This window comes from Neopelma chrysocephalum, unplaced genomic scaffold, assembly GCF_003984885.1.
Source record: "Neopelma chrysocephalum unplaced genomic scaffold, ASM398488v2 Primary Assembly neopelma1_376, whole genome shotgun sequence".
Taxonomy (NCBI): Eukaryota; Metazoa; Chordata; class Aves; order Passeriformes; family Pipridae; genus Neopelma; species Neopelma chrysocephalum.
In genome coordinates this window covers 472,645-498,615 of record NW_020898040.1, presented here as the reverse complement: position 1 = coordinate 498,615, position 25,971 = coordinate 472,645, and the positions used below count along the sequence as shown (strand labels likewise).

At 53.0% G+C, this 25,971-nt stretch overlaps 2 protein-coding genes across 6 annotated transcripts in view; both read right to left on the bottom strand.

Moving 5' to 3' along the window:
* The window catches only part of OSBP2 (oxysterol binding protein 2), a 102,581-nt gene extending 85,376 nt beyond the window's left edge, over positions 1–17,205 (bottom strand). The window contains exons 1-2 of one of the 2 annotated variants that reach the window (XM_027706465.1): positions 16,883–17,205; positions 9,077–9,154 (exon numbers count right to left, since the gene is read on the bottom strand). In XM_027706465.1, the coding sequence (XP_027562266.1) occupies positions 9,077–9,154; positions 16,883–17,190 (386 nt within the window). In that variant the 5' untranslated portion in view covers positions 17,191–17,205. The remainder of the gene's footprint in view (positions 1–9,076; positions 9,155–16,882) is intronic. The other variant, XM_027706466.1, reaches the window with a different exon arrangement.
* A 1,651-nt stretch (positions 17,206–18,856) lies between these two features.
* On the bottom strand, positions 18,857–25,654 carry IQCD (IQ motif containing D). Of its 4 annotated transcripts, none has more exons than XM_027706470.1 (5): positions 25,561–25,654; positions 23,973–24,756; positions 22,524–22,757; positions 20,136–20,207; positions 18,857–19,232 (listed from the first exon to the last, which is right to left on the bottom strand). In XM_027706470.1, the coding sequence occupies exons 2-5, from the start codon at positions 24,558–24,560 to the stop codon at positions 18,951–18,953; spliced, it is 1,176 nt and encodes a 391-aa protein (XP_027562271.1). In that variant the 5' UTR covers positions 24,561–24,756; positions 25,561–25,654; the 3' UTR covers positions 18,857–18,950. The 4 variants fall into 4 exon arrangements, with proteins under 4 accessions (XP_027562271.1, XP_027562270.1, XP_027562273.1 ...); XM_027706469.1 differs by having other exon boundaries at positions 25,502–25,617; XM_027706472.1 differs by having other exon boundaries at positions 25,543–25,567.
* Between the last annotated feature and the right edge of the window lie 317 nt (positions 25,655–25,971).

Sequence of the window (25,971 nt, the reverse complement as noted above, 5' to 3'; positions counted from 1 at the left end):
GATCTGCACTGGAGCTGGGAATGGCTGAGGGGACCTGGGATCTGCACTGGAGCTGGGAATGGGTTCTGCCTGGATCTCCATCTCCTCCAAGGCCGTTGCTGGTGGCTGTAACATCGGGCACCACCACAGAAAGTTCCTGGGGAGACAGAGCTGTCTGCAGCACCTGCACTCCCTCACTGTACTGTGAGTGCACTCATTTCCTCCCCTTTAGGCTCTTCACAGAACCCCAGAATGGTTTGGGTGGGAAGGGACCTTAAAGCCCATCCCATCCCACCCCTGCCATGGGCAGGGACACCTTCCACCAGCCCAGGTTGCTCCAAGCCCCCTCCAACCTGGCCTTGGACACTTCCAGGGATCCAGGGGCAGCCACAGCTTCTCTGGGCAACCTCTGCCAGGGTTTCCCCACGCTCCTCTCTGACTCGTGGCCCAGATGTAGCTCCCAAAGATAAATCCTCAGTTCAGGGGGATGTTCTGGTCACCATGAACCTGTCTGAGCAGGTGCCAAACTGCCCCCAGAGCCCAGCAGGGACATTGGCAGCCACACAAGAGGCCGGTGCACACTCAGAGCTCCAGAGAACCCCATCAGAAACCCTCTTCACCTCTTCCAAAAACGCCGGAGGAAGCCCCCAGTCACCCTAGTTTGCTGTTTTTGTTGCTTTCCAAGCAAATATGCCAAAGATCCAGAGGGGAAAAAACCCACCAAGACTCGTTGGCTGTGCTGCTGCTGAAATAATCACATCAATGAACAGTTTATAAAGGTCTGGTGCAGATCCCACTGCCTCCACAGCCATCAGGATAATCCAGGACCCGGGTCAGGCCTGGCTCACGTGCTCGGTGGCTCCTTTTTAAGCAAGACCAAACAGGGAGTGACCCCACACAAGGTTCACTTGACAAATATTCTTGCTGCACAAGGAATAAATGCACTGCAGCAATGAGAGCCTCAGGCAGTGATTTTTCTCGTTACAGCCTCTGATTTGAAGTTTTTGCTGGTCCTTCAGCCCTTGGGAATTGCATTAAATGATCAGAATAAAGATCAGCCACAGTCTATATATTCATAGACATTTATATTTATATTTTCTCACACATTTATATTTTCTCACCACAATGGCCAAGGACATAAGAGCACACAGGGCACAGCACAGCCAACATTAAGTACCATTTTTACTCCTATCCCATCAATTCCTATTCCACTTACAATATTCAGATTGGTCAAAAAAAAACCGTTTTCCCAGACTACAGAGTTCAGGGATGTATTTGCTTTGAGCACAAGACTCATCCATCTTTCCAAGATCAAGTGTGGATAGAAGAGCTCACTTCCAAGAATTTTTCCACGCTGCAAGCAGCTCTCTTTGTGCAAGTTACCATCAATGTTAACGCTTTCAGTACCAAATAAATTTCCCTCACAGACACCACATGAATTATGGTCTGTGACCTCAAACATCCCACTAAAATCATTGCACTCCTGACTCCTCGTCAGCTTTGAAACAACACTCAATTATAGCACAGGATCTCCCCATGGATGAAATATTCCTTAGGGACAGACACCCCGATGCAGAATCTCTTGCTGTATGAAATATTCCCCAAGGATTGATATCCAGATGTAAAGCCCACACGGTTGCACATATTTCTTCCTCTATTTTAAGGCACAAGAAGAAAGATGAAACTTCCCATTTAAAACCCGAACTGTTGCTTCTCAGCCCTTGCCTTTGGAATCCTCAGTTCAACAACTACTTTACTGCAGGTTTCTGTGCTGCAGGGTGTGGAGGTTGGTTTCAGGTGTGTGCCCAGTGCAGGTTTGCACAGAGGTTCCCTCAGTTCCATCTTCTGCCCGAACAGGACACGCAGCTGCCTCTGCTCAAGGCAAACACCCAACATCAGCCAACAGCAGCAACTTCTGTGGCCTCCTGAGACCACCCAGATCTTTATTCCGTGACAAACCCGTGCTCAGCTCTACAATCAGCATATCCCAGGTTTGGGAGCAGCTACCAGCCTTGTGGAACACATTCCAGGGGCCAGGAAATTGCCACTTGAGTCTGAGCAGAAGGGAGCATGACCTTGAGTACTGCAAGAGAGACTGATGCACACAAGGTGCCTCCACAACATTCATTACCCAGGAAATGATCAGCTGATCCTTGGAGGACGTGCTCCTGAGGAGTGAGGAGGTCAGCAGTCCTGAACAGCAGGTTTTTCACAGGGGGAAATGAAAGCAGCACAGCAAGTTGTGTCGGCAGTGTGACTGCGAGGGGCAGCGTGGCGCAGTGTAAGACCTTTCCCATCCCTTATGGCACAACCCAAAACATAAAAAAGCATCGGCAGCTGGCATTCCAGCCACTGCAGATGCCAAGAGCTTCATTTAAAATAGAAACTGAGAGTTAACTGCTTACTGGGATTGGGACTGATGGTGCTCCTGGACCAAACCCTGCAGACACTCAAGTGACCTTGGCCAACAGCTTCGGGACAGACCTGGCACATCTCGGCTGCTTCCCTGTGAGACCGAGTGCCTTTCAGCACTGTGTGCCTGTCGCAGTGACAGGACACAGGGAATGGTCCCCCACTGCCAGAGGGCAGGGATAGATGGGAGATTGGGAAGGAATTCTTCCCTGGGAGGGTGAGGAGGCCCTGGCACAGGTTGCCCAGAGAAGCTGTGGCTGCCCCTGGATCCCTGGAAGTGTCCAAGGCCAGGTTGGACAGGGCTTGGAGCAACCTGGGCTAGTGGAAGGTGTCCCTGCCCATGGCAGGGGGTGGGAATGAGATGGGCTTTAAGGTCCCTTCCCACCCAAACCATTCTGGGATTCTATAATCCAAGTAATGCCAATACTCTGCTCTGGGATCAGTGTTCAGGGGAGGTACCTTTTCTGCAAAAATCCTACAGATATTGACTGTGGGTTACCAGGAACAGAGGAGTCAAACACAGGGCCAAGAGGGAAAGCAAAGTCAGTGACCTTCCCCAGGGAGGGCTCTCAGGAGCAGACAAGGACAAGTTACAGCTTTAACAAAATTTCCCAAGTGCTCAGCCCAGGCTCTGGGTGTTATTTCAGTGCATTGTGTTGCAAGACAACGTGTGTGGTGCAATAAGATGCTCAGTGGTTTTAGGGCAGCAACATTCCAGCTGTTTCAGCACAGTCCAAGTCCTGCCCTCCACTCCCACCCCACCCCCTGCTCCTCTGGCTCCAGCCAAGCCAAACCCTTGTCCTCCCAGCCACCCTTCACAGGACACCTCCCAACCTGCTCAAGACCAACCAGCTGCCATCCCACCCCTCTCCTCCACGCAGGGAAGGTTCAGCACTTCATCCAAAGTCACTCCCTTCCATTCCAGCAGCCACTCTGGGAAGCCAAGGGGCTTCCAAAGCAGCCTGCTGGACATGTACCACAAAAGGCAAACAAGCAAATCATGGTTTGGACTGGAAAGGACATTAAAGCTCATCCTGTTCCATCCCCTGCCATGGGCAGGGTCACACCTTCCACTAGCCCAGGTTGCTTCAAGCCCTGTCCAACCCGGCCTTGGACACTTCCAGGGATCCAGGGGCAGCCACAGCTTCTCTGGGCAACCTGTGCCAGGGCCTCCCCACCCTCACAGCCAACAATTCCTTCCCAATCTCCCATCAAACCCTGACCTCTGGCAGTGGGAGGCCATTTCCCTTGGTCCTGTCACTCCAGGTCCTTGCCCAAAGTCCCTTTCCAGCCTTCTTTTAAGCCACCTTTAGGGGTTTTTTTTGCACAAGCAAAACCCCATTTTGCACACTGCTTGTCCAGACACCCCCCCAGCCCACCCACCTGCTGGGGCTCCTGGGAAGCAGCAGGATTTTGCCAGCAGGTCCCAAAGCCCCAGCGCAGTTCCAGGCCCTGGTGCTTCACAGAGGACATGAAAACCTTGGGTCCCTGAGTGCCTGAGAGCTCGTGTCCAGCAGTTCCCGTCACAGGGACAGGGCTGGGAATGGGTTATTTTTAGCCCTCAGCCTCAGCAGAATCCATTTCCGCAGGAGCCGCATCCAACGCTCCCCTCCTCCAAACACCTCCTCCTCTGCCTCCCCAACAACTGCAGCCCCAGAGTGCTGGGACACAACACAGGGCTCTGGTTGCTCCTCAGGACAAATTCCACCGGAGGAAGGAAGGAGAGAGGTAACAAGAGAGCAAACACACACACACACACACGCTGGGTGCTCTGCCAGCGCAGAGAAACAACAGGCAAAACAGGAGAAGCAGCAGACATTTGCCATGTGCCTCAGCAGCTCTCCCTGCAGTGATCCACACTCCCAGTGGATCCCCAGACAGGGACAGATCCACCTGCAACAACAAACACCACAAGTACAGCCAGCATCAGCAGGAAAACAGCTCTCCAGAGCTTTTCCACAGCTTTACATTTGCTCCGGTCAACAGCAGGGAGATGAATGCTGGTCTGCAGCTTTAAACTTTTATATTATAAACCTTATACAAACATTTCAACAGACAAAAAAGGCCAAGCTGGGCCTAGAAGCACCCTCTGCATCCACATGCTCCTCAGAGTGACTCCAAGAAGTGCCTCGTGTCCCCTCTGTCCAGCAGCTGCCAGGAAGGACCCCAAGCCCTGGGGGTCTCAGCCCAGCAAATTCTGCCATGGGAAGGATTCCACCAAAGGAGCCCCAAGCACTGCAGGATGGACATGGGAAGCGTCCCCAGGGGAGGAGGAAGAGCCCAGCTGGGCTGCAGAGGAACACAGCACAGTGCTCAGCTGCTTTCCAGAGCAGAGCCACATGCAGGTGACAAATAAAGCTGTGTTCATCCTCCTCTTTCCTTCCCAGGATCCACCAAACTGCTTTCAAGCATGAAAACTCATCTTTCTTACTTTCTCTACCCATTTTTATTTAAACCCTCAATTTTCTGTTTATTTTACCAGAGGTAAAAGGCAATGCTGGCAGAGAGGACAGAAGCCAGGTCACTGTAGGGAATCAAATGGTCCCATACCAACATATTCCAGGAGCTGGACTTCAGTGATCCCTGTGGGTCCCTTCCAACACAGGACATTCCACAATGCTATGACATTAAGGAGCACACACCAGTGAAAAGCAGCACAAAGCCATTTTTCCCAAGTAAGCAAGTGGGATCACATCAAATCCACGCTCACTTAAGCTGAGCTGTTCCGACTACAACACTTGCACATGGGAGCAGATTCTTTTTATAGAGACCTGGTGTGGCACAACTTCTTGTGAGGTTGGATTTAAGGGACAAAGGTGCCCATCACAGCAGGCAGAAGGATGTGCCCTCACAAACAGGGATTTGAAGCACCTCTGCTGGGTTTACATCAAAGCAGCAGTTCCATAAATAAACCACAATCTCTAAATTAAAAACGCATCTAATGGTGTAATGGTACATTATATGGTGTAATGGTATATTTTGAATCTGCAAATTAAAAATACACCTCATGTTAACAGTGGACTTTGTGCACAAGCCACATGGGACAAAGGGCTCACTGGATTTAACTTATTCCCTTTACAAAGCACATGGAAAACAACAGGAATATTTAAAGGATGGTGTCTTGAATGTGAAACAAAACTTTAATTCCCTCCATACCCATGAGGATGCCTCACTTCAGGACAATGCCTGTGGGATTAGAGGCCACTTATTATTGGTGGTTTAGCTACAAGTTCTTCTTCCTAAAATTACAGGAATTGTAAATCTTCATGGAAACAAACACCTTGGACCAAGTTCCCAACATTAAAAACACAATACACTAAGGCTGAAAGAACTGGGATTGTTCAACCTGGAGAAGGGAAGGCTCCAGGGAGAGCTGAGAGCCCCTTCCAGGGCCTCAAGGGGCTCCAGGAGAGCCAGAGAGGGACTGGGGACAAGGGATGGAGGGACAGGACACAGGGAATGGCTTCCCACTGCCAGAGGGCAGGGAGAGATGGGATACTGGGAAGGAATTGTTGGTTGTGAGGGTGGTGAGGCCCTGGCCCAGGTTGCCCAGAGAAGCTGTGGCTGCCCCTGGATCCCTGGAAGTGTCCAAGGCCAGGTTGGACGGGGCTTGGAGCAACCTGGGCTGGTGGAAGGTGTCCCTGCCCATGGCAGGGGGTGGAATGAGATGAGCTTTAAGGTCCCTTCCAACCCAAACCATTCCATGATTCCATGATTCAAGCTCATGCAGCTCCTCCAGCTATTCCAACCCCCAGCCTGACCCTGTGGAATTCCAGGCACAGCAGCCACATGATGATCCCAGTGCCTCCTACAAACACATCACTGACTCCCTGCAGCATCCACAGGGATGCCTCCCTAAAGCTCTCAGTCTCCACTGCCAGCAGAATTTGACTCTCTAAACCACTCAGGCTGTTCAGGTTTTGTGCATTGCAACTCAAATGTACAAATCCTGATGGAATCAGTCCCGTTCCCACAGCATGTGCTTCATGCTTGTAGCAGGGGGTGGCAGGTAATAAATTAACCTGTAATGGCCCCAAAAAGCAGAATATCAACTATGGGCAGCCTGTGCTGCAAAGAGACCTTAGGGCTGCAGATGTGCAGCAAAATTCATTCCAATCCAGTATTTGTGTGTGCTGGGACATGGAGCTGCAGCCTCTGCAGGTACTTACAAGTGACAATTCCTGGCTGGATGTCTGCAGGCTGGAAGGAGGGAAAAATGGGTTTGTTACAGGGCAAAAGGATTAACTTCTACATCTCTGCAAGTCAACTTCCAAATTTAAAAGTAAACTTCCAAGCAGCTTGCATCCATAGTTTTTTCCACTAGAAGTCTTTATTGCTTTCCTTGTGGTGTAAAGGAAAGAAACAGAGAGGAAGAGGCAGATGCCTCACCCAGTGCACACTCCATGTTTACTTACACAAAAATGCAGGTTCCTGGGAAAACAGTTCCAGGGCAGCACCCAGCTGAGACATCCCAGAGACTGCACAGGCAAAAAAATAGGAAAATTCTTGTCCTTCAGCTCCTAAGCCAATCCCACTCCTAAAGGGATCAAAAACCCAACTGGGACTTTGCCTCCTCAAGTGTTCCAGCAAAACACTGTATTTATTAGAAGCTTTAAGAGATAAAACTATGATAGAGCAGCAAAGCACAGCTTAATCTCATCCTAAGTTTGGCTTGCCAATCCTCAGGCTGTCCCAGTGTCAGGAAGAAATCCTTCCCTCAATTTAGGGTGCCATGGAAGTGGGGAACTCTGTGAACAGACACAGGAACCACCGGGGCTCCAGGACAAGCCACAGACGTGACACAGTTTTTCTTCACCCCCATCAGCATCCAGAGAGCTGAAGGCAAACTTACTGTCAAACTACCATAGAATGGTACATGAAACGTGTCTGGAAGGCACCTCAGGTCCAGCCTCCTGCCCTGAGCATCTACATCCAGATCAGGTTGCTCAGGACCCCGTGTATCCACAGCTGGAATAGTCAAGAGTTCCCTCCAGACCCCAAGTATTCAGCCCTCACTCCCAGTTAAACACGTTTCCATGTGTCCATGCAGGATTTCCCATGTGCCCACTGCCTCCTCCTGAGAGAGCAGAGCTGGGCTCTGTCCCCTCACACCCTCATCACAGAGCTGTGGGTCTCCCCTCTCCTCCCCTGCTCCAAGCTGAGCACACCCACATCCCTTCTCCCCTCCAGCCTCACCCTGGGACCCCCAAACCAGAGCCACGGCCCAGCCAGGGCACCCCGTGCTGAGCAGAGGGGACGGGCCCTTCCCTCCACACGCTGCACTTCTGCTGAGCAGCCAAAGCCACCACTGACCTCTGGTGACTCCTGGTCACCTTGTTTTTCCCAAGGGCTCTTCTGCAAAGCTGCTTCGAGCCAGGAACCCCAGAGCAGGGCTGGTGTTTGCCTCTGCTGAACATCACAGGGCTCCCACCATCCTGTTACTCCAGCCTGTCATGGTCCCTCTGAAATCCAGACTTGTGACCTCTATGCTCCACTTGGCATCACCCACAGCCCGGCTGGGAGGGCACTCACCCGTTAATAATGACATTATACAGCAAATACTGTGACTAATGGAGTGGAATCTCATCACATCTACCAAAAACCAATCAAGTCATAGGTACTCCTAATCAATCCCTGAGAGGAAATGGCTACAGGGAGCACCAACACCACACCAGCTTCCAAAGGGAGTCCCATAGCTCATGGCAAGACGATGAAAGTCCAGTTCTGTGTGGGAGCTCATAGTGCTGTGCATGATCAGTGCAAGTTACACAGTATTATGATGATTGTCACCTCTGTACCATCACAAAGTGACTTTTGGTTTGAGCACTCTCTTCCTCCTGCTTATAAAAATTCCATCCCAGGGGAGATGCAAAGCCAGGGAGCCCAAAGCAGCCTCTCCCCCCCACAGACCACAGAGACCCAACAGACAAGGAATGGCAAACACTGCTGGGATAAAATAAAGCCAGGGATTAGTCTCACCTCACCACACCCTATAAACCTGCAGTGCCTTTTGCTCTACAAGCTCTGCTGGGAAGCCCCTCAGTGGCAACTGGGGAATGATAAACAGTTGATAAACAGCGTCCAGCATCAGGCACAGCAACCTGCAGGTTTGGAAACAGCAAAGCTGGGAGGTCTCACTCTTCCAAAATACAGGATGGGGCTGCTGAACAACACAGCCCTGACACCAGGCACACAGCACCACCTGAGGGCTCCCAGCCAGAGCCTCCAGAAAGGACTTCAAACCAAAGGCTGAAACTTTGGAATCAAAGAGTGTCCTGAGTTGGGAAGAGACCCATCAGGATCATCCAGTCCAACCCCTGGCCCTGCACAGGACACCCCAACAATCCCACCCTGTCCCTCAGAGCGTTGCCCAAACCCTCCTGGAGCTCTGGCAGCCTTGGGGCTGTGCCCACTGCCCTGGGGAGCCTGGGCAGTGCCCAACCAGCCTCTGGGGGAAGAACCTTTGCCTGAGATCCAACCTGACCTTGCCCTGACACAACATCACTGACTCCGCACGAGCTGAGGGCACAGGTGACATCCCCACCTGCTGCATGGCAACTCCACACTTCTGTGACAAAAAGGTGCTTCTTTAATCCTGTGGTCTCCACTCCTGCACAGTCCTGGAAAGCAGAGGCACGTCCCAGTCACCCACGTCCATTGTGCAGCCAAATCCACCCAAACTCACCCCATCTTCCGAACTCGGACCGGTGTATTTTTCACACGCCTCCAAGAAGAGCCACCACTCCTGACAGTTGCAGAAGACCTGAAAAAAAAAGTTTGTGGAACCACCCCTGTGCATTTCACAGGAAAAGAGAAACTTCAAAAATCATGAAGATTCCCAGAACTGGGGAATTAGTTGCCATGGATATTTGCTGCTGTGACAAATACTCTAATTCTGTGCTCGGGTGAGTGACAGGCACAAAGCACCAAGTCAGCTGGGAACACCAACATGGAATGGATGCAAACACGGCGGCACTGGGAGCAGCCCTGAGGAAACAGAGCAATGGACCTGAACATATCACCAGCAGCAGGAGGCCAAGTGACCTCCCAAAGGAGCTTTGCTCCCACCCAGGTCACCGCTGCCAGCCCCTGAGTCACATCTGTGGCTGTGCCACGGGAAGGAGTTTGCTGTTCTTTAGGAGCCCACCCAGCCACAGTGTTCAGGTGTCTGTGCCAACCAACCAGCCTGAACTGGGAGGATCTTACACATGCCAGCAATGCACAACCTCCAGGTCCCAAGGGCAACATTCTCCCGCTCTGTTTCTTATAAAGTTCCCAGCAGAAACCTGCTCTACCTATTAATAACAGCTTAATAATCACTGCTTTGGGTTAAAGCAGGAAAAAAGAAAGGCACAGACTCCTACCCCCCATATTTACCCCCACATGCATTGCAGAAGCTGCTTTAAGCAGCCACGCGTGCCCAGACAGTGCTCTCATCCAAAAGATTTGGAGAATTAAGACTATTTTTAGGGAATGAAGGACCTCCCCCTGAGTCACCACAGGGACATACATCTATCCGGTCGTGATTCAAAACAGAAATAGCCTTGAAGAGTTAGATAAAGATAAAAAAACCCAGCAGAGTGAATAGAAACACAGTTTGGCCCGGCAGGGTGTGAAAGGAAGGGCAGCTGGATGCAGGGAAAACACGGGTGACAAGGGGTTGTGACCCAGGGTTTGTGACACGATGGTGCTGACACAGCAGCAGCTCCATCACTGCCCGTGTCACGGAGAGCTGCAGGACAACCTGTGAGCAGCTCCAACCCCCAGCATGTCACACCTCCAGCAGCACCACCGGGGGACAGCGGGAGGCCAGGCCGGGTCACAGCACAAGCCAGGGACAAACCAGCACCGCCAGGAGCCCGGGGAAGTGAATCCCAAGTGCCTGGCACGGGACCAAGGAGGAGATTTGTTCTGATTTGTTCTGCTCCCGGCGCGGGGCCGTCAGTGCCACACAGTCCCACGCTCCCCATCTGCATGTTTAATTCCGCCGCTGATCCCTTGGCAGCCCGAGGGCTCAGCGCTGGCCCTGTGAGTCAGCAATCACTGCCCCAGCACCACAGCACAGCCGGCTCTGCTCTCCTCCTCCAGCTCTGCCTGCCCAGCCCGCAGCCGGCACGCACAGGAATATTATGGCATTAATTATTAAACGAGCTTTTTGAGCAAAACCAAACAAAGGCTGATGTAAAGTGTAGGAAAGATCCCTGCCAACGTGCTGTAGGAATGATTATGATAATTGAATGGCATAATAAGGGTCTGAAGGGATATTTAACACCTCCAGTTAGCTCAGGTTTGGAAGAACTATCCTATTTAGGGATAAATCTCCAAGATGCTGCCTGCTCTCCTGACAACTCACATTTCAGGGTGAGCTGTGGGCCATCAGCACTAGAGCTGAACAGACCTACAGGGAGAAAAGGGCTCTGATATCACTGATAACACTTCAGTTACCTAATATTACCAGGGTGAGTTACCCAGCTACAACAATTGATACACAAGCACAAACAATACAGAGAAGCTCCACAGTCTGACCCACTGCAGCATCAACCAACCTACAGGTAAGGAGTGTCCATGTTGTTCAGAGATGAGTTACAGAGCTTATTGCACTGGCTGAAAACTCCTGTTTGGGAGGAAATCAAGCAGGATACAAGGGATATTACAGGGAAAAGCACAGCAGGTTCCTCACATTACTCCTGACAAGAAAGATCAGCTCCTTCCCCGGTGACTCACTGTGGGCACAGAGGATGACAGGCCGTGCAAGCACCAACTTAAACCTGTAACTGGAGTAAGTCAGGCTGGAGCTGAATACATATTTCCCTGTAAAAAGACAGGGAGAGGAGCTACAGACAAGAGGCAGGTGATGTCAGTCACCTCTGGAGCCAAAGAGAGCTCCTGGAGCACCCAGCAGCACTGCTGGCAGCACATGGACCGCGGGCTGGAGAGAGTTATCCAGGCTGAGCACAGCCTTGGATGTCCTGAGGCACACACAGCCCACTCCAACCTCTGCTCCTAAAGGTCAGCACGGCCCTGGATGTCCCAGAGCAGGGCCAGCCCACTCCAAAGGCAGAGCTGAAAAAGGCAGAGCTGAGGCAGCTCCAGCACCCCGTGGGAGAGACACAGGGCTGGGCAGTGACCCCCTGCTCTGGACAGGGACAGCAGAGGGGCACCAACACCCACGTGTGCTCCAGTAATGGAAGCTGGGACAACTGAGACCAGAAATGGGTGCCAGGCACCTCACCCTGGTGACAACCTGAGCAGCTGAGCCCATGAACACACTTCACGCCTGCAAACTGCTCCAGGAGGGAAAACTGCAGTGTGAGCAACACTACCTGAGGGTTCCCCACACGACTGACCTTGAGACAGCAACACAGGCTGCTGCTCTTCCACAAGGACAGCAGTGCTCTGCCCCTCTCAAAGTTTAGTTCTGCACAAGACAAGCCAGTTATTTCTGCTACGATTTCATCAAATGAAGCATTTGGGCCAGTACAGAGCGACAGAAATCCAGAACAGTTTGGGTTGAAAGGGACTTTTAAGGCTCATCCCAATCCCACCCCCTGCCACGGGCAGGGACACCTTCCACTAGTCCAGGTTGCTCCAAGCCCCTTCCAACCTTGCCATCCCTTCCAGGGATGGAACAAATCAATCAACTGTACTTGATTTAAGAAGATATGGGTAGAAATAAAGCATCAACAGAGTTCACAGCTCTCGCTGCAGTTTGCAGCCAGCAAACAGAACCAGGCAGCAGCTGTAAAACCCCTCACATAGCACCAGTAACCAGGCCATGATAGAGACATCCTTAAGGACAAGATCCATGTCTGACACCCTCCTGCAGCATCAGCAGTAGCTGCTGTTTGGAGTCAAGTGATGCCAACCCCCTCCACAGCACCATCCTGGGAGCAGAGCAACCCAGGCTGGAAGCAGCAGCCCAAAGAGCATCACTGTCCTCGCCCCCCAGCACCCCCGGAATGCCACGTGGACGTGCCATGTCCCCACGGAGCCGTGCCAGCACCCTGTCCCCAGGGACACAGCACAGGGAGGAGCTGCCTCCAGCGTGGGCAAATAATGAACAAGGAGTAACAGCAAAGCACCATATGGATGCAGCAAGTGCCATGGGAAAACAAGATGACTGGGAACACCAATTATTAATCACTGTTTAAAAACAAGTAGCTCAAAGTCACCAGGAGCTCCAGGGCTCTCCTGGAAACCTGCATGCTCCAGCACCCAAGGGTGACAAACACTCCAGGATTTGTCTGCAGAGGGAGGAGGTGTTACAAAAATCATTCTAGGAGACTGTATTGCCTCATTTTATTATGTAAAAGCTAAATATAAAGAAACATTTCTCCCCCAAGGTTGGTCCAACACTGGAAGAGGGGCGTGGAGAGGCTCTGCAATCTCGTACCTTGGAGATTTCAGGGTCTGGAGCACCAGGAGTGGCTGAGGGAGCTGGGGGGGCTCAGTCTGGAGAAAAGGAGGCTCAGGGGGGACCTTCTGGCTCTGCAACTCCCTGACAGGAGGGAGGGGGTGTCGGGCTCTGCTCCCAGGGAACAAGGGACAGGAGGAGAGGAAATGGCCTCAAGTTGTGCCAGGGGAGGGTCAGGTTGGGTATTGGAAAATTTCTTAATAGAAAGGGTTGTCCAGCCCTGGCACAGCTGCCCATGCCATGGCTGGAGTAACCTTCCCTGGAGGGATTTAAAAGCTGTGTGCATGTGCCACTTGGGGACACAGGTTAGTGGTGGCCTTGGCAGTGCTGGTTGGACTCAATGATCTCAGAGGGGTTTGCCAACCCAAATGACTCTGTGATTCTGTGACATCCAAACCTCAGCAGCTCAAGGTCCTGAGCAACCTCACTGGGAGGCCCTACGTGGAACAGGCTCCGGATCAGAGGTTCCAAGGTCTCTTCTGGAAGCCCCCAGTTCCCTCCAGGTCTCTTCTATCAGCAGCAGTTTTCAAGCTGAACTCCTCACCTCAGCTTTCAGTGGAGTCTCAGCAGGAGAAGCAAGAAAAACCCCTCTGGGTTGTGCTCAAGCCCTCACAATGCCAGCCAAGAGTTAATTGCTGGATAAACAGAGCTGGTGAACGCTGCTCTGGGAAACAGCTTTTTCCAGGGAAATGAGCTGCAGGATAAAACCCAGACAAGACAGCTGAACCGCCCCAGGCACCCAGCACTGCTCTAAGAGCAGAGCCATGAGGGGAGTTAATGCTGCTCACTGGAGAAGCCTTTCACTTCACAACAATGACCACATCACACAGCACGACACGGTTTTCCCCTCTCCATTTGCCACTGCTTTTGTTGTTACATCCTGTGCCCACAAAAAGCACTGCTGGGGGCTCTTCAGACACCCAATCCACAGAGCAGCCAACACGAAACCTGAGCCCCTGAAAGGTGAGAAAGCTGCTGGGAGAACAGACACTCATCGCATCGATGATCACATGAGCCAATCCTTGATGAGTTAATACTCACCTGAAGATCCTCTCTAATCTCCTTGAAAACACTTATCTGTTCAAGGTGATTAGATTCTCCCATACAGAGCCGCTAATTATAGATAATGATAAATCTGAGTGGCAGAGGAGTTCAGAGAGGGAGTTTGGATCATTAGCAAGTCAAGCAGACGAGTTGTGCCATCCCCAAACTGCCCTCCCACACCAGCATCACTGCTGATTTCCAAATCAGCCAGAAAACTTGGTCAAAAACCAACCTAAGAGGGGCCATCAATGCAATTAAAATGGTCCAACTATCTAGGAGCTTTCTAAATCCACACACCTCACTCCAGAGGAGGGTTCTGCACAGGAAATCTGCAAGAATTCCTCAGCTGTTATTTTCCACAGGTTTAGAGTAGGGAATACAAAGCAAAAGCACATGAAGCTTTGCTGGCAGCAAGACCTGATGTCTTCATTGATGTAGCAAAGATACAGGAGGCTTTAAATACTCCAGTGGGGGAAAAGAGAAGCTTTAATTCAGCAAACTGTCCCTGTGAAACCAACGGGGCAGCAAAGAGGCATCACACCTGGCTGCTGGAGCAAACCACACTGAGCAGCTCCCAAAGGATGGCACAGAGCCCACCCACACACAGGCACGACCAGAGCCCCAGGGAACACCCAGGATTTCAAGAGCTCAGCTCTACAAACAAAACTCCTACCAGGAATCACCAGGAATCACAGGCAACCAGACAGGCGGGGGTTTAAAGCTAAAGAGCAAACGGCAGGAAACCCAAATGGAACAAAAAGCTCCAATCTGGAACAAAATCAATCCACACAAGGAGGCAGCTTCCCCAGTCTGGATGATTTTAGAGCATAAGCAAAGTGAAGTTTCTATGAGGCTACTCCTGAGCAGCCAGCAGCTAAATCAGGTGGGTTGTGCAGCCAAACTCCAGCTACCAAAGTGACAAAACAAGGAGAGTGCAGCAGTTCACCTGCAAGGGCACAAAAGGACACTTCTGGCATGGACCTGCCAAGCTGGGAAGGACATAAAGAGCCAGCAGAAAGCAAGACCTGTGGCTCACAGAATGCCAGAAACCTTTATAGAATATATATAAATATAGATATATCCTCTGTGTCAGTGAAACAGGCAGCAGTCCCTGTCCTGCCCGGGCTGTCTGCTCACAGGGAAGGTCAGTGAAAACACACAGCCTGATACCTGAAGCTGCCTCAGTCCTGCCAGTGACCTGGAAGTTATATCAGAACAAAACTGCCAGTTTTTACCCCAGACTGTCTCCCAGGAGCACTCTGAGATGGGCAATTCCAGCTGACACAGCCACTATTCCAGAGCGCTGGGTTTGAAGAGTATCATGGAGGTTTTTCTCCATTTAAGAAAGATTTTACCACGTGTTCTGCACTGTATTTTTGTACTCCTGACTCACAACTAAATTAATTCAGTTGTCATCAAGCCCAGTAATGAAAAGAAGCACAAAACCCTCCAGCATCCCTGGAGCAGCTGCTGCAGGTCTGCCCTGCCTGAAAGTTCCACAAAGTTTCAACTCCTTCACATGCTGCTCAGAATAATTTCCTTGGGTGTTTCTGTTCGGTGTTTCAGCCTAAAACAGATCAAATTGTCTTAAAATAAACCCGGCTGTTCCCATCTAAAATAATGCTGTTGAAGAAAACCACTTCTTTGCTCATGACAGACTTGGCATCAAAACAGAAAAATAATATTCTGACATGGTTATAAGTGGAGCATTAACTCCAACAGCCTTTTGGAGCCACACAGCTCTGGGGGGCGGATCTGGGGCAGAGTTAAAACATTCCAGAAAGGATTACAAGCAAATTAGCTGAATTACTGAGAGGTAACTTCATTCTTGTCGGGGTGTTTTTGTTTGGCTTAAGTTCTTGGGTGGTTTCAAACAATTCCAAGTAGATAAACACATCACTGAACTTCTGCCCTGTTACCTGCCACGGTCTGACCCCAGGACCCAGGTTCCAGATGTCTCTTAGAGCTGGAGGAGTTTATAGTCACACCTGACAGGGAGCTGAAGCTCTGGGATCTGCTTCAGGCTACGTGTCAGCAGCTGGAGCAGGGAGGAAATCAGCTGATGAACTTTGTGTCGGGAGGAAAAACAGCTCTGGCGTAGCCTTTACAGAGAATTCCTCTCTCAGAGGGTTTGGCACTTTAAAGACTTATTATTTTATAAAGCTCAACCATCTTCAATATCTGGGATTGCTTCTGTGTCCTGAAGTACAGCCAACAGTTCCACAATACTGAAGGTGACAGAGCGTTTGTGTTCCAAGTGACAAGAATAAACACGATCCCAACCACAGAGTGGTTTGGGTTGGAAGGGACCTTAAACCTCACCTCATTCCACCCCCTGCATGGGCAGGGACACCTTCCTAAAGGATAAAAACACCAACGTCCACGTTTGTGTTTTCAGCACTGAGCTGAGACACAAAGCACAAGAGAACCTCCAGGGATGACATCACTTTGGATCCCAGCTCGCAGCCTCGGGGTGTCTGACACGCTCCTCGCTGAGCCCACAGCCCGTCTGACAGCACAGAGAGCCAGGCTGGAATCTCTGCCGAGTGCTGGAGCTTCTCTCCTTCCCCCAGGAACGCAGCCTGAGCCCGGGCTGCCTTCCCAGGCACATCATCCCAGGTACAACATCCCATCCCAGGCACAGCATCCCATCCCAGCCCATCCTTCCCCGGCCGCCGCAGCGCTCGCAGCCACAGGCACGGACGGGACAAGGATTCCCATGCTCTGGCATCCTGCCTGGCAGGGAACCAGCAGCAGGAGCAGGTCGCACAGCACAGGGACAATGCTTTCGGGTTGTTTTGCTGGAAGGTTTGCTCAGTCCGGGCAGCTCCAGCAGCTGGAGCTGCAGCAGGAGGAAAGGAGGGATGGATGGAGGGGAGACCCACGGGCGGCCGGTCCCTGGGGGGACTCGCACTGTACCACGGCTCTGGAAGACCAAATTCCGACTGTGGCCTTGGCAGAAGAAAAAAAGCCCGAAGCGAGTAACACGCAGCGCTTTTGGCCGCGCAGCCCCCGCGGCCCCTGCCCCGGTACCTGTAGTAGCTGAGCAGCCCGTTGCTGAGCACGAACCAGCGGCGCTGGTAGCCCTTCAGGTAGTTGGTCCACTTGAAGAGCCACCCCTTGTAGGTGTCGGAGCCCGGGGGGGCGGCGGGCGGACCCCCCGCCGGACCCCCACCTCCTCCTCCTCCTCCTCCTCCCCCTCCTCCTCCTCCGCCGCCGCCGCGGCCGCCCGGCTCGCTGCTCATGGCCGGCAGCTCGTGGCAGGCCAGGCAGGGCACGGCGCTGAGGAGCGAGACCAGCCCGCGGGTGCCGCCGGCGCAGAGCGCGGCCGCCTTCCCCATAGACCCCGCGGGGCCCGGCCGAGGCTCCGCCGCTCGCGGGGCCGCCCCGGCCCGTCCGCGCCGACCGGGGGCGGCGCCGCCGCCACGTGACCGCGGGGGGGGGGGGGGAGAAGGGGGGGGCCGGGGGGGGGGGGGGGGGGGCGGCGCGCCCCCCCCGGCGGCGGGGGGGGAACGGCCCCCCCCCCCCCCCCCCCCCCCCATTTTTGCCCCCCCGCCGCCATTTCGTGCCGGGGGAGCTGGGGGGGATAAAAAATTGGGATGTAAAAAAAAAAATAGTTCCCATAAAAATTTTCCCGTAAAAAATCCTCCTTGGGACTTGTCTTCCCTGCCAGGAGGAAAAGCCCCATCCCTCTGTCCCTCTCACCTGCTCCCCCCTCCCCGTCCCAGGCCATGGGCCTGGATTTTATGCCTGAGGGGTCCCTTCTCCACAGGGCACCATGGGGTCAGTGGCAGGTGCTGCCCAGCCAGGTGTCCCCATCTGCTGAGAGCCCTTCCCTCCTCACTCCTTTCCCTTCCCTCTTCCCTTAATTTCCCTCTTCTCTTCCCACTTCCCTTCCCTTCCCTCTTCCCTTACTTTCCCTCTTCCCACTTCCCTTCCCTTCTCTCTTCTCTTCCTTTCCCTCTTCTCTTCCTTTTTCCCTTCCCTCTTTCCTCTTCTATCCTCTGCCCTTCCTTTCCTTCCCCCCTAGCCTGGGGATCACCTTTCCCTGATCTCCCTAATCCACCCTGATCCCACTGATCCCATTATTCTCACCCATCACCTGCACACACAGGCCCTGCGGGGCACAGGGAGGGTGAGGGGGCTCCCCCAGCCATGTGAAATCTCCAGTGAGGGCACTGTGCTCCAAACCTCGGGATCTGGCCCTCGTCCCAAGTCCCTCTCCAGCTCTCCTGGAGCACCTTTAGGCACTTCCCTTCTCCAGGCTGAACAAACTTTTCCCAGAAACTCTAAGGCTGTTGGAACCAAAGATTCCCTGGAGAGATGTACCTACACCCCAAACTGCCCACATGGGTACCAACATCTCAAAGTCTCCCATATCCCAGCATCTCCTGTGGCTGCAAGGAAGGGAACACACCTCCCTTAGCCCTGTCAGAGGAGACAGTGGCCTCACCTGATCGTGGAGACTATTTGGGCTTTGTAGCCAGTGCCACTGCCCTCTCCCGGGAAGGGAGGCTGCCAGGAAGGGCCATGGGTAAAGAAATGTCACTGGGAGGCTGGATCCAAAAGGCTGTTTGCTCCCAGCTTGCAGTTAAGCTTTGGAAGTGGCTCGCAGGATTGGGAACACGGCTCAGGCTGGGCTGAGCCACATCCCACCCTCCTGAAAACTGCACACTCCAAGGATGATGCCCAGGCAGGACTCATGTCACTCACTCACAGTCCTGCAGCTTCCTCCTGTGGAAAGGGATGCAGGCTCCCAAATCCACACACCCAGGACTTGACAGAATGAGGGGAATCAGCCTCAAGTTGTGCCAGGGGACCTTTATATTAAATATTAGGAAAGCTTTTATCAGGGAAAAGGCTCTAAAGCTCTGGGACAGACTGCCAAGGGAAGTGGTAGAGTCACTATCCCTGGAAGTGTTCAAACAAACATGTGGATGTGGCACTTGAGGACATATTTTAGTGGTGAACACGGTGGTGCTGGGTTGGTGGTTGGACTTAATCACGTTAAAGGTCTTTTCCAAACTTAACAATTTAATGCTTTTCTCTGGAAGAGCTCAGACCCAGCAGCTTTGCTGGGGCAAAGAAGGGATTTGGGGCTTTATTTTTTGCCCCCCTTGCCCTTGGCCTTGGCCCTGGCCTTCTTCAGCTTTGCCTTGAAGAAGGACCGCACCACGTAGCCTCTCCAGGCGGCCTGGATGCGGGTGGCAGCACGGTTCCTCCTGGCCTGCTCCTGCAATTCCTCCTCCTCCTTCTGCTTAAGCATCTTGCGCTCCTCCTCAATCTGGGAATACTCCTGGAGCAGCAGAGCGTGTTTCTCCATCAGCTGGGCCAGCTGGGCCTTCTCCTCGGTGTAGACAGCGTGAATCGCCTCGAACGTGGCCTGGCAGGTACAGCAGCTCAGCTCCTCCCTGTACACCCCCAAGGGTCCTGAAACCCATCCCAAACCCATGCAGGACCACGACGGGGAGCTGAGCTGAGCTTTTCCGAAGGGATTCAAAAAGAAGGCATGTGCCCAGTACCCAGGGAATTTCATGAGATGCCAGGTCCCAGTATCTTCATGTTCCTCTGAAAAATCCTCCCACAATGGAATATTTGAGAACAGTGTGGGGGGGGGTGGGTCTGCCTTGACAAATTCTACCCCAAACCTGCTCCTGCCTCCCCACAGACAGGAAACCAAAATAATCCCATTATTAAACACCTGACCGGGGGAATCATTCCTTACAATTAGCAGCAGCTTTCAGGCCCCTCCCTGCATTTTGAAGTCCAGCAGCTTTTATCCATCCCCATAAATAGTGCAGGAACAGGGAAGCCACCAGGGCCTTCCCAGAGGTGAGGTTTGGAAGTGCTCATGTGACCCTTAGGCTGTTATGGCTCAGCTGGGTGCAGGCTGTTGGGTTCCTTAGCACCCAGCACATCTCTAAAGGATCTAGCAGGAACAGGAGCGGGATTTGGGCACGAGACAGAGCCATGAGGATTGAGGATTGGAGCAAACCTGAAAAACCTGCTGCCCGGCATGTGGTGGACGTGCCTGAAAGAACGTGGCAATCCATAGGCCCCCAAATACTGTGTGATTTAGTAGTGGATGTAGCTTTTCCTAAAACCAAAGGAGCAGAGAACTCCTGGACACATAAGCAGGACAAAGATCCCTTTCCTACAGTTCATCTGGATGGAGATCTGTCTGTCACTTCCATGGCCTCCTGCGTAAGAGCCACATGTCCATTTGGACAGGAATCTACCTGAGCAAATTCCCTCATGGCAGAGCAAAGCAGTTTAGAGCCAATACCTGTTTTGCTGCCATGTCTGTGTCGTATTTCTGGATCCAGTTCTCAATTTCCTCCTCCGCTTTGCACCTCCTCTGAAACACAAAACAAGATCAGATCCCTGCAGGCACCTGGGGCCTGAGTGAGAAGGATCCTGAGTGAGAAAGCAGGGAAGCTTTGAGCCCCAGCATCATTGTATCTGTGTATAACACCCCGTCCCTGGGACAGGCTTCCCTCAGCTGACATATATGTGGTTTGCCCTGGTTTGAGGATTCTCCTGGGACATTCCCTGAGGCCCAAAGGGCTTTATTTGGTTGACAGCATGGAGCTGGGGGGTTGAACAGCACCTGAAAGGTGCTTTCTGCAGGAGGAAATGAATGTATCCTATGGAATGCGGTAAGTCATCGACAAACTGGAGAAACCACCCTAAAATAGAAGCAATAAAGAACTGCAAAGCATGAACGCAGGACAGAAAGTACTCAGAAGATGCTCTTTTAAAAGAAGAGATATTTCTGGCTGTAGAACAGTTTAGCAGTGGCTGTACTGCTGTACAAGCAGTTATGGGCAGTTTATCCCCAACTGCTGTATCCGTGCTCTCTGGAATCATTCCTGGTCCATCTCAGGTGCCATGTGATTTCCTACGTGACACTGCCCCAGGAAGCCCCAAGGGCTCCCAGGCCATCACGAGGTCACACCTCAGCTAATTAGACCACAAGTACAACCTTGTACTTGTACACGAGTACAACTTGTACTTGCTGAGGAAAGGAGGCCTCTGTGGTCAATAAATGCGTCTTCCTGAGTGCTGGAATGAGCTGAGCACTCCTCAACAAGCCCTGCTGTGCTCTGCAGCCTCAGGGACTGCCTGACACTGCCCAAGGAGGTGTAAATGGATAGATTTTGGGGGTTGTACTGTGGCTCTAACTTGGGTTTGGTGCTTTGTCAGTGCCCAGCCCTGTTGCCAAGTCGTACTGCATCACCCAAAGCAAGAGTGAGGGATACCCCCATCACCAGCCTGGGCTGTCCTGCCCGTGGGGGGCTGTGACGGTTTGAGGGAATATCCAGGAGGAGCAAAATGGGGAGGGAAACTTTTCCCAGTTCTAGATTCTGTGTCACCAGAGTGTTCTCCTCAGGGCAGAGCTGTTGCTCCAGAGGCCTGAGCCTGCCTTGTGCTCCTGTTTCCTCCTCCTGTATCTGCTCAGCACTGGGGGGTGAAGGACTTTGGGGTGCTGCTGTGTTTGGGGCTGGACATGCCCCGCCCATGTGTGCTGGCACCCAGAACCCCCCATGCCCTGGGCTGATCCCCCAGCATGGGCAGCAGGGCAGGGGGGATTCTGCCCCTCTGCCCCCTCAGCTGAGACCCCCCTGCAGAGCTGCTCCAGCCCTGGGAACAGCACAGGGAGGACGTGGAGCTGTTGGGGAGAGACCAGAGGAGGCCACAGAGATGCTGCCAGGGCTGGAGCCCCTCTGCTCTGGAGCCAGGCTGGGAGAGCTGGGGGGGTTCACCTGGAGAAGAGAAGGATCCAGGGAGAGCTGAGAGCCCCTTGCAGGGCCTAAAGGGGCTCCAGAAGAGCTGGAGAGGGACTGGGGACAAGGGAGGGAGGGACAGGACAGGGGGGAGTGGCTTCCCACTGCCAGAGGGCAGGGATAGATGGAACGTTGGGAAGGAATTGTTGGCTGTGAGGGTGGGGAGGCCCTGGCACAGGTTGCCCAGAGAAGCTGTGGCTGCCCCTGGATCCCTGGAAGTGTCCAAGGCCAGGCTGGACGGGGCTTGGAGCAACCTGGGCTAGTGGAAGGTCTCCCTGCCCATGGCAGAGGGTGGGACTGGATGGGTTTAAGGTCCCTTCCAACCCAAACCATTCTGGGATGATTCTATGAAATCACATTTACCCTCATTCAACACAACCCGTGTCCTTGGCTTATCTCTTCAGCAACATGCCAAGCAGAGCAGGAACTGCTGAGCCCTCAACATCAGCCACGTTCCACCTTGAACACTAAATCAACTCTAAAAGATGCCTTTCCATCAAGCCAGTATTGTGTTTGCTCTGCTCACCCTACACCAGATCCCTTGTTTCTCCACCATCCCTCACCTGTCCTGCTCCAGCCTTGCTGCCCTGCACTCTGCCCACCCACAGCCTCTCCCATGCCATGTCACAGCTCTGTGGGAAGGTGCTCCCAGAGCCAAGGCAGGAGCAGGACCTGTGACAGGCTCTGTCCCTGCTGTCGCTGCAGGGCTGCTTTCCACTGGAATCAGCAGAGCATGAGGACAGAGCGGGTGTACTCTGACAAACACCATGTGCATCCTGCCAGGAACGAGCAGGGACCAAGGAATCCCTTGCAGCAGACAGCAGGCACAGCTGACAGCTCTGCAAACAGGCTTAAATCTCCTGTCCCAGAGCTCTCCTCCCCTTTACCTTCCTGAGAAGCAGCTCCGAGGCTCGATGCTCCTCTACCAGGGCACTGAACTGCACTCGCAGGCGCTGCACGTCCTCCTGCAGCCTGGCACACCTGCCCTGGGCAGCTTTCATCTCCTCTTCTTGCTGTTTTGCCCCTTCCTTCTTCATCTGCTGGATCTCAGCCTTGCGGTCCTTGGCCAGATTTTCCATGGTGGTTTTGAGGTCTTCAATCATTTTGTCCTTCCTGTCCGTCTAGAGCCAGAAAACAAGAGGAGTATCATTGGGAAATGCCAGTGAGGCATAAGGTGGGCAGGAGAAAAAAGATCTGGCAAAGATGGAGGAGATCTAAGAAGAGACCCTTAGGTGCCTGCTCAGGTAACACCAAGGACCTGCCACTGCTGGCTGAGGGGAGTTAGATTTACACAGGAGCTTTGGAAACCTCCTCCTTTGCTCCTCTGGGACCCCGTTAGTAAAGGTAGAGAGCGAACAAACCACCCCAAGCCTCAGTGGCACTGCCACCTGAGGAACAGCCAAACCCAGATTCCCCAGAGCGAGCCCCGTGTCTCCCTTGAGAGCTGGATCAGGCTCCGAGTGACTGTCTGGGGAAATCCCCAGCTGGGATCAGTGAAACAGATTTATCCACGACGCCCTGGCCAAGCTGCCAAATTGCACATAAAAATCTCAAGTGTCTCAATTCCCAGATCTCCAAGGAGCAGGGGGAATGGGGGAAGCAGGCTCTTGGCTCTGCCAGCACCGTCCAGCGCAGCGAGCACAGGACAAAACCTCCCTCGCCGAGCGCTCTTGCAGGGAGAAGAATGAGGAGCCCATGTAGAAAACAAAGGATTGTTGTCAGGAGCTCAGGGCTTGGATGCTTGGCTCAGTCCACAGGCTTGGAAAGGGCCTGGGAAGTGCCCAGTCGTTCATCTGCACCTCAGCTGCAGATAAAATTAAAAATTGATGTAATTCATATAATCACTGATTAATCACAAATGCTCCAAGGCAGCTATTAGAGTCAGGAGTCACAGAAATGTTGGTTTTAAGCAAGAGTGAAGACAGGGCAGACATTAAAAATGGATTTTAATCAGAGCAATCTCTCCCTGGAATGACTTTTCATTGTTTCATCAGCAGGAATGAAGCAGCTGGCACTGTCACCCTGCCAGGACACCACCACAGCAATTTGTGTCTGTCCTGCTGCTGCTCTGGAACTCAGGGACTTGTCTTGTTCAAGTTGGCTGATGAGAACAGGTTCAAAACATGCCAAATTCAAGTTTTTAAAAAAAAATCAAATGTGCAATAAGCATCCTCATTCTATTTTCCAATCAAAATAGTATCTTTAAGTTTAGGATCTAGTTTAGGAATGATTTCTGGAACTTCCTCTTTCAGAACTGCAATAAAGGGGTCAGTTTTTAGTTACCAAAGTTTTGTTCCAGTAACACTTTGTGGGAGAATATTCCCACAAGATCATACCTCCTCCTTTCGAGTCTGGATTGCTGCTGCCAGCTCTGCCTGCAGAGCTGTGATCGCTTCAGTGTTTTGCTCAGCCTTGAGGGACATTTCTTCCACAAACTGAATCTTTTCTCGCTCTTCAGCAGGACTGGTCAGGAGATTCTCCAGCATGAAATCCCTGAACTCCGCAAAGGCTTTGATAAACGCATCAGCTGGTGATGCTCTCACCTGGACTTGATATTTCAGTCCCTGGCAAAGCAGAGGGTTGGCCAGAAGGAGCCTCAGGATGTGTCTAAGAGAACATTTCAGGCGTTGCTCCCTGGCTCTCATGGTCTCCTGTGCTCCAGGGCTGGCGAGCAGGTGCTGCATTTCGTTTGAAAGCTTTTGGTGCTCGAACAGGCTGGCTGTGAGCTCAGGTCCCAGCATCCTAGCAAACCTCTCCAGGGAGCCAGTGATCCGTGGGATCAACCTGGTCATCTCCAGCTTGGTAATGGTCTCATCCAAGACAGTCAGGATTCTTTCCGTCTCTGTGCTATCAGGCTTTAGCTGACGTGGCTCCAACACCCTCATGGCACCTATGGGGGTCGTTGCCTTCTCTGGAGTTGCCATTTCCTTCACCAAGGTTCTTTGCTTCACGATGATGCTTGGAATGCAGCGGGATTCTCTGTTGCGATGGATTCAATCATGGGCTGAGTGGTTTGAAGTCTAGAAGGGACACAGCTTGCACACAAGGTGAGACTCTCAAAGAACATCAAGGTCCCTGTGCTGCCACTGTCACTTAAATCTTCCTTCTTGGATGTTCTCTCTAAGAGAAAATCACGATGACAGTATTAGGGAAACAAGGAAATATAGGAAAACGTGGGAGTTTCAGATGACACTGGAGTTCTCCCTGGGTGTGGGCATGGGGTCAGGACATGCAGTCATGGGTCAGAGCTGGTCTCTGTCCCAGAGAGGCTGGTGAATGCCCACAAAAAGGCAATAATATTCCCTTAACAATAATTTCCTGGCCTTGAAGGGTGGTGGGAGGAAAGCTCCCAACTGCTTCTGAGGAGCAGCTGAAACACAGCAGCACAGCCTACAGCTCTTGTAGGGCCCTGTGCCCACCTTGGAAGGGTGGGCAGGGTTCCCAGCAGGAAACCTCTACACTTCAGGCCTGGCACTGCTAGAGGGTGGGAGAGGGGATCTGGAGGGAACAGGGCCAAGAGGAGGGGACAGGGAGGGCAGACGGAGGGGGCAGGAGGCAGCTGAGTGTGGGAGGCTGACAGGGAGCGAAGGGTCCCCTGGGTGTGGGTCTGGGGCAGCAGGGGGACCCAGGAACCCCTGGCTGTGGGACAGTCAGCAGTCGAGGGGTGATTCCCGAGGAGGAGCATCCCCCGTGTGAGGGGCGGGCGGCTCGGGGGGCCGGGCCGGGAGGATCCGGGCAGGGCTGTGGGACAGCGGCCCTGGGGCATCCCTGGGTGGAGGGGGTGTCTTAGGCGCCCGTTACTGGGGGATGCCAGCCGCCGGCGGCCTGCAGCGCACTCAGTCACGACTCCGACCCCGATCCCGACCTCGATCCCGGCCTTGATCCCGATTCCGGTACCGGTCCCACCCGCCGCCAGCGCCTCACGTTGCCAGGCGACCGAGGGGGCGGGGCCTCTCCGGACAGCCTATGGCGAGAGGCGTTGGCCCCGCCCCTCAGCGGCGCCCATCGCTTGATTGACAGCTCCGCTGTCCAATGAGAAGCCCCGCGGCGGCGACCTTGCGGGAGGGGTCTGTCATGGCGGCTGCGGGCGCCGTGAGGGCAGCGGGGAGGGGCAGAAGAGGCAGCGCGTCCGCTTCGGGCTACCCAGATCTGTGTTCCTGAGAGCACGATGCATAACCTGAAAAACAAACTTCATCCCCTGAAGGTCAAATCTGCCAGGCGCGGGTCAGCCCAGTGGGTGTTCAGGAGCCCCGAGGGGTCCGTTTTGAATCCCCAGACACATCCGAGTTCCCCTAAACCGAACTGTTAACGTGACTGGTTTTACAGCGTTCAGGG

Bases quoted from the DNA above. Each gene is read 5' to 3' on its own strand.
- IQCD (XM_027706470.1), bottom strand. From the start codon at position 24,560: ATGGCAACTCCAGAGAAGGCAACGACCCCCATAGGTGCCATGAGGGTG. The intron at 22,758-23,972 runs GTATGATCTTGT...TTCTGGCTCTAG, and splicing joins TCCAGACTCGAAAGGAGGAG to ACGGACAGGAAGGACAAAAT. The intron at 19,233-20,135 runs GTATTGGCTCTA...TGTACCTGCCAG, and splicing joins CAGACATGGCAGCAAAACAG to GCCACGTTCGAGGCGATTCA.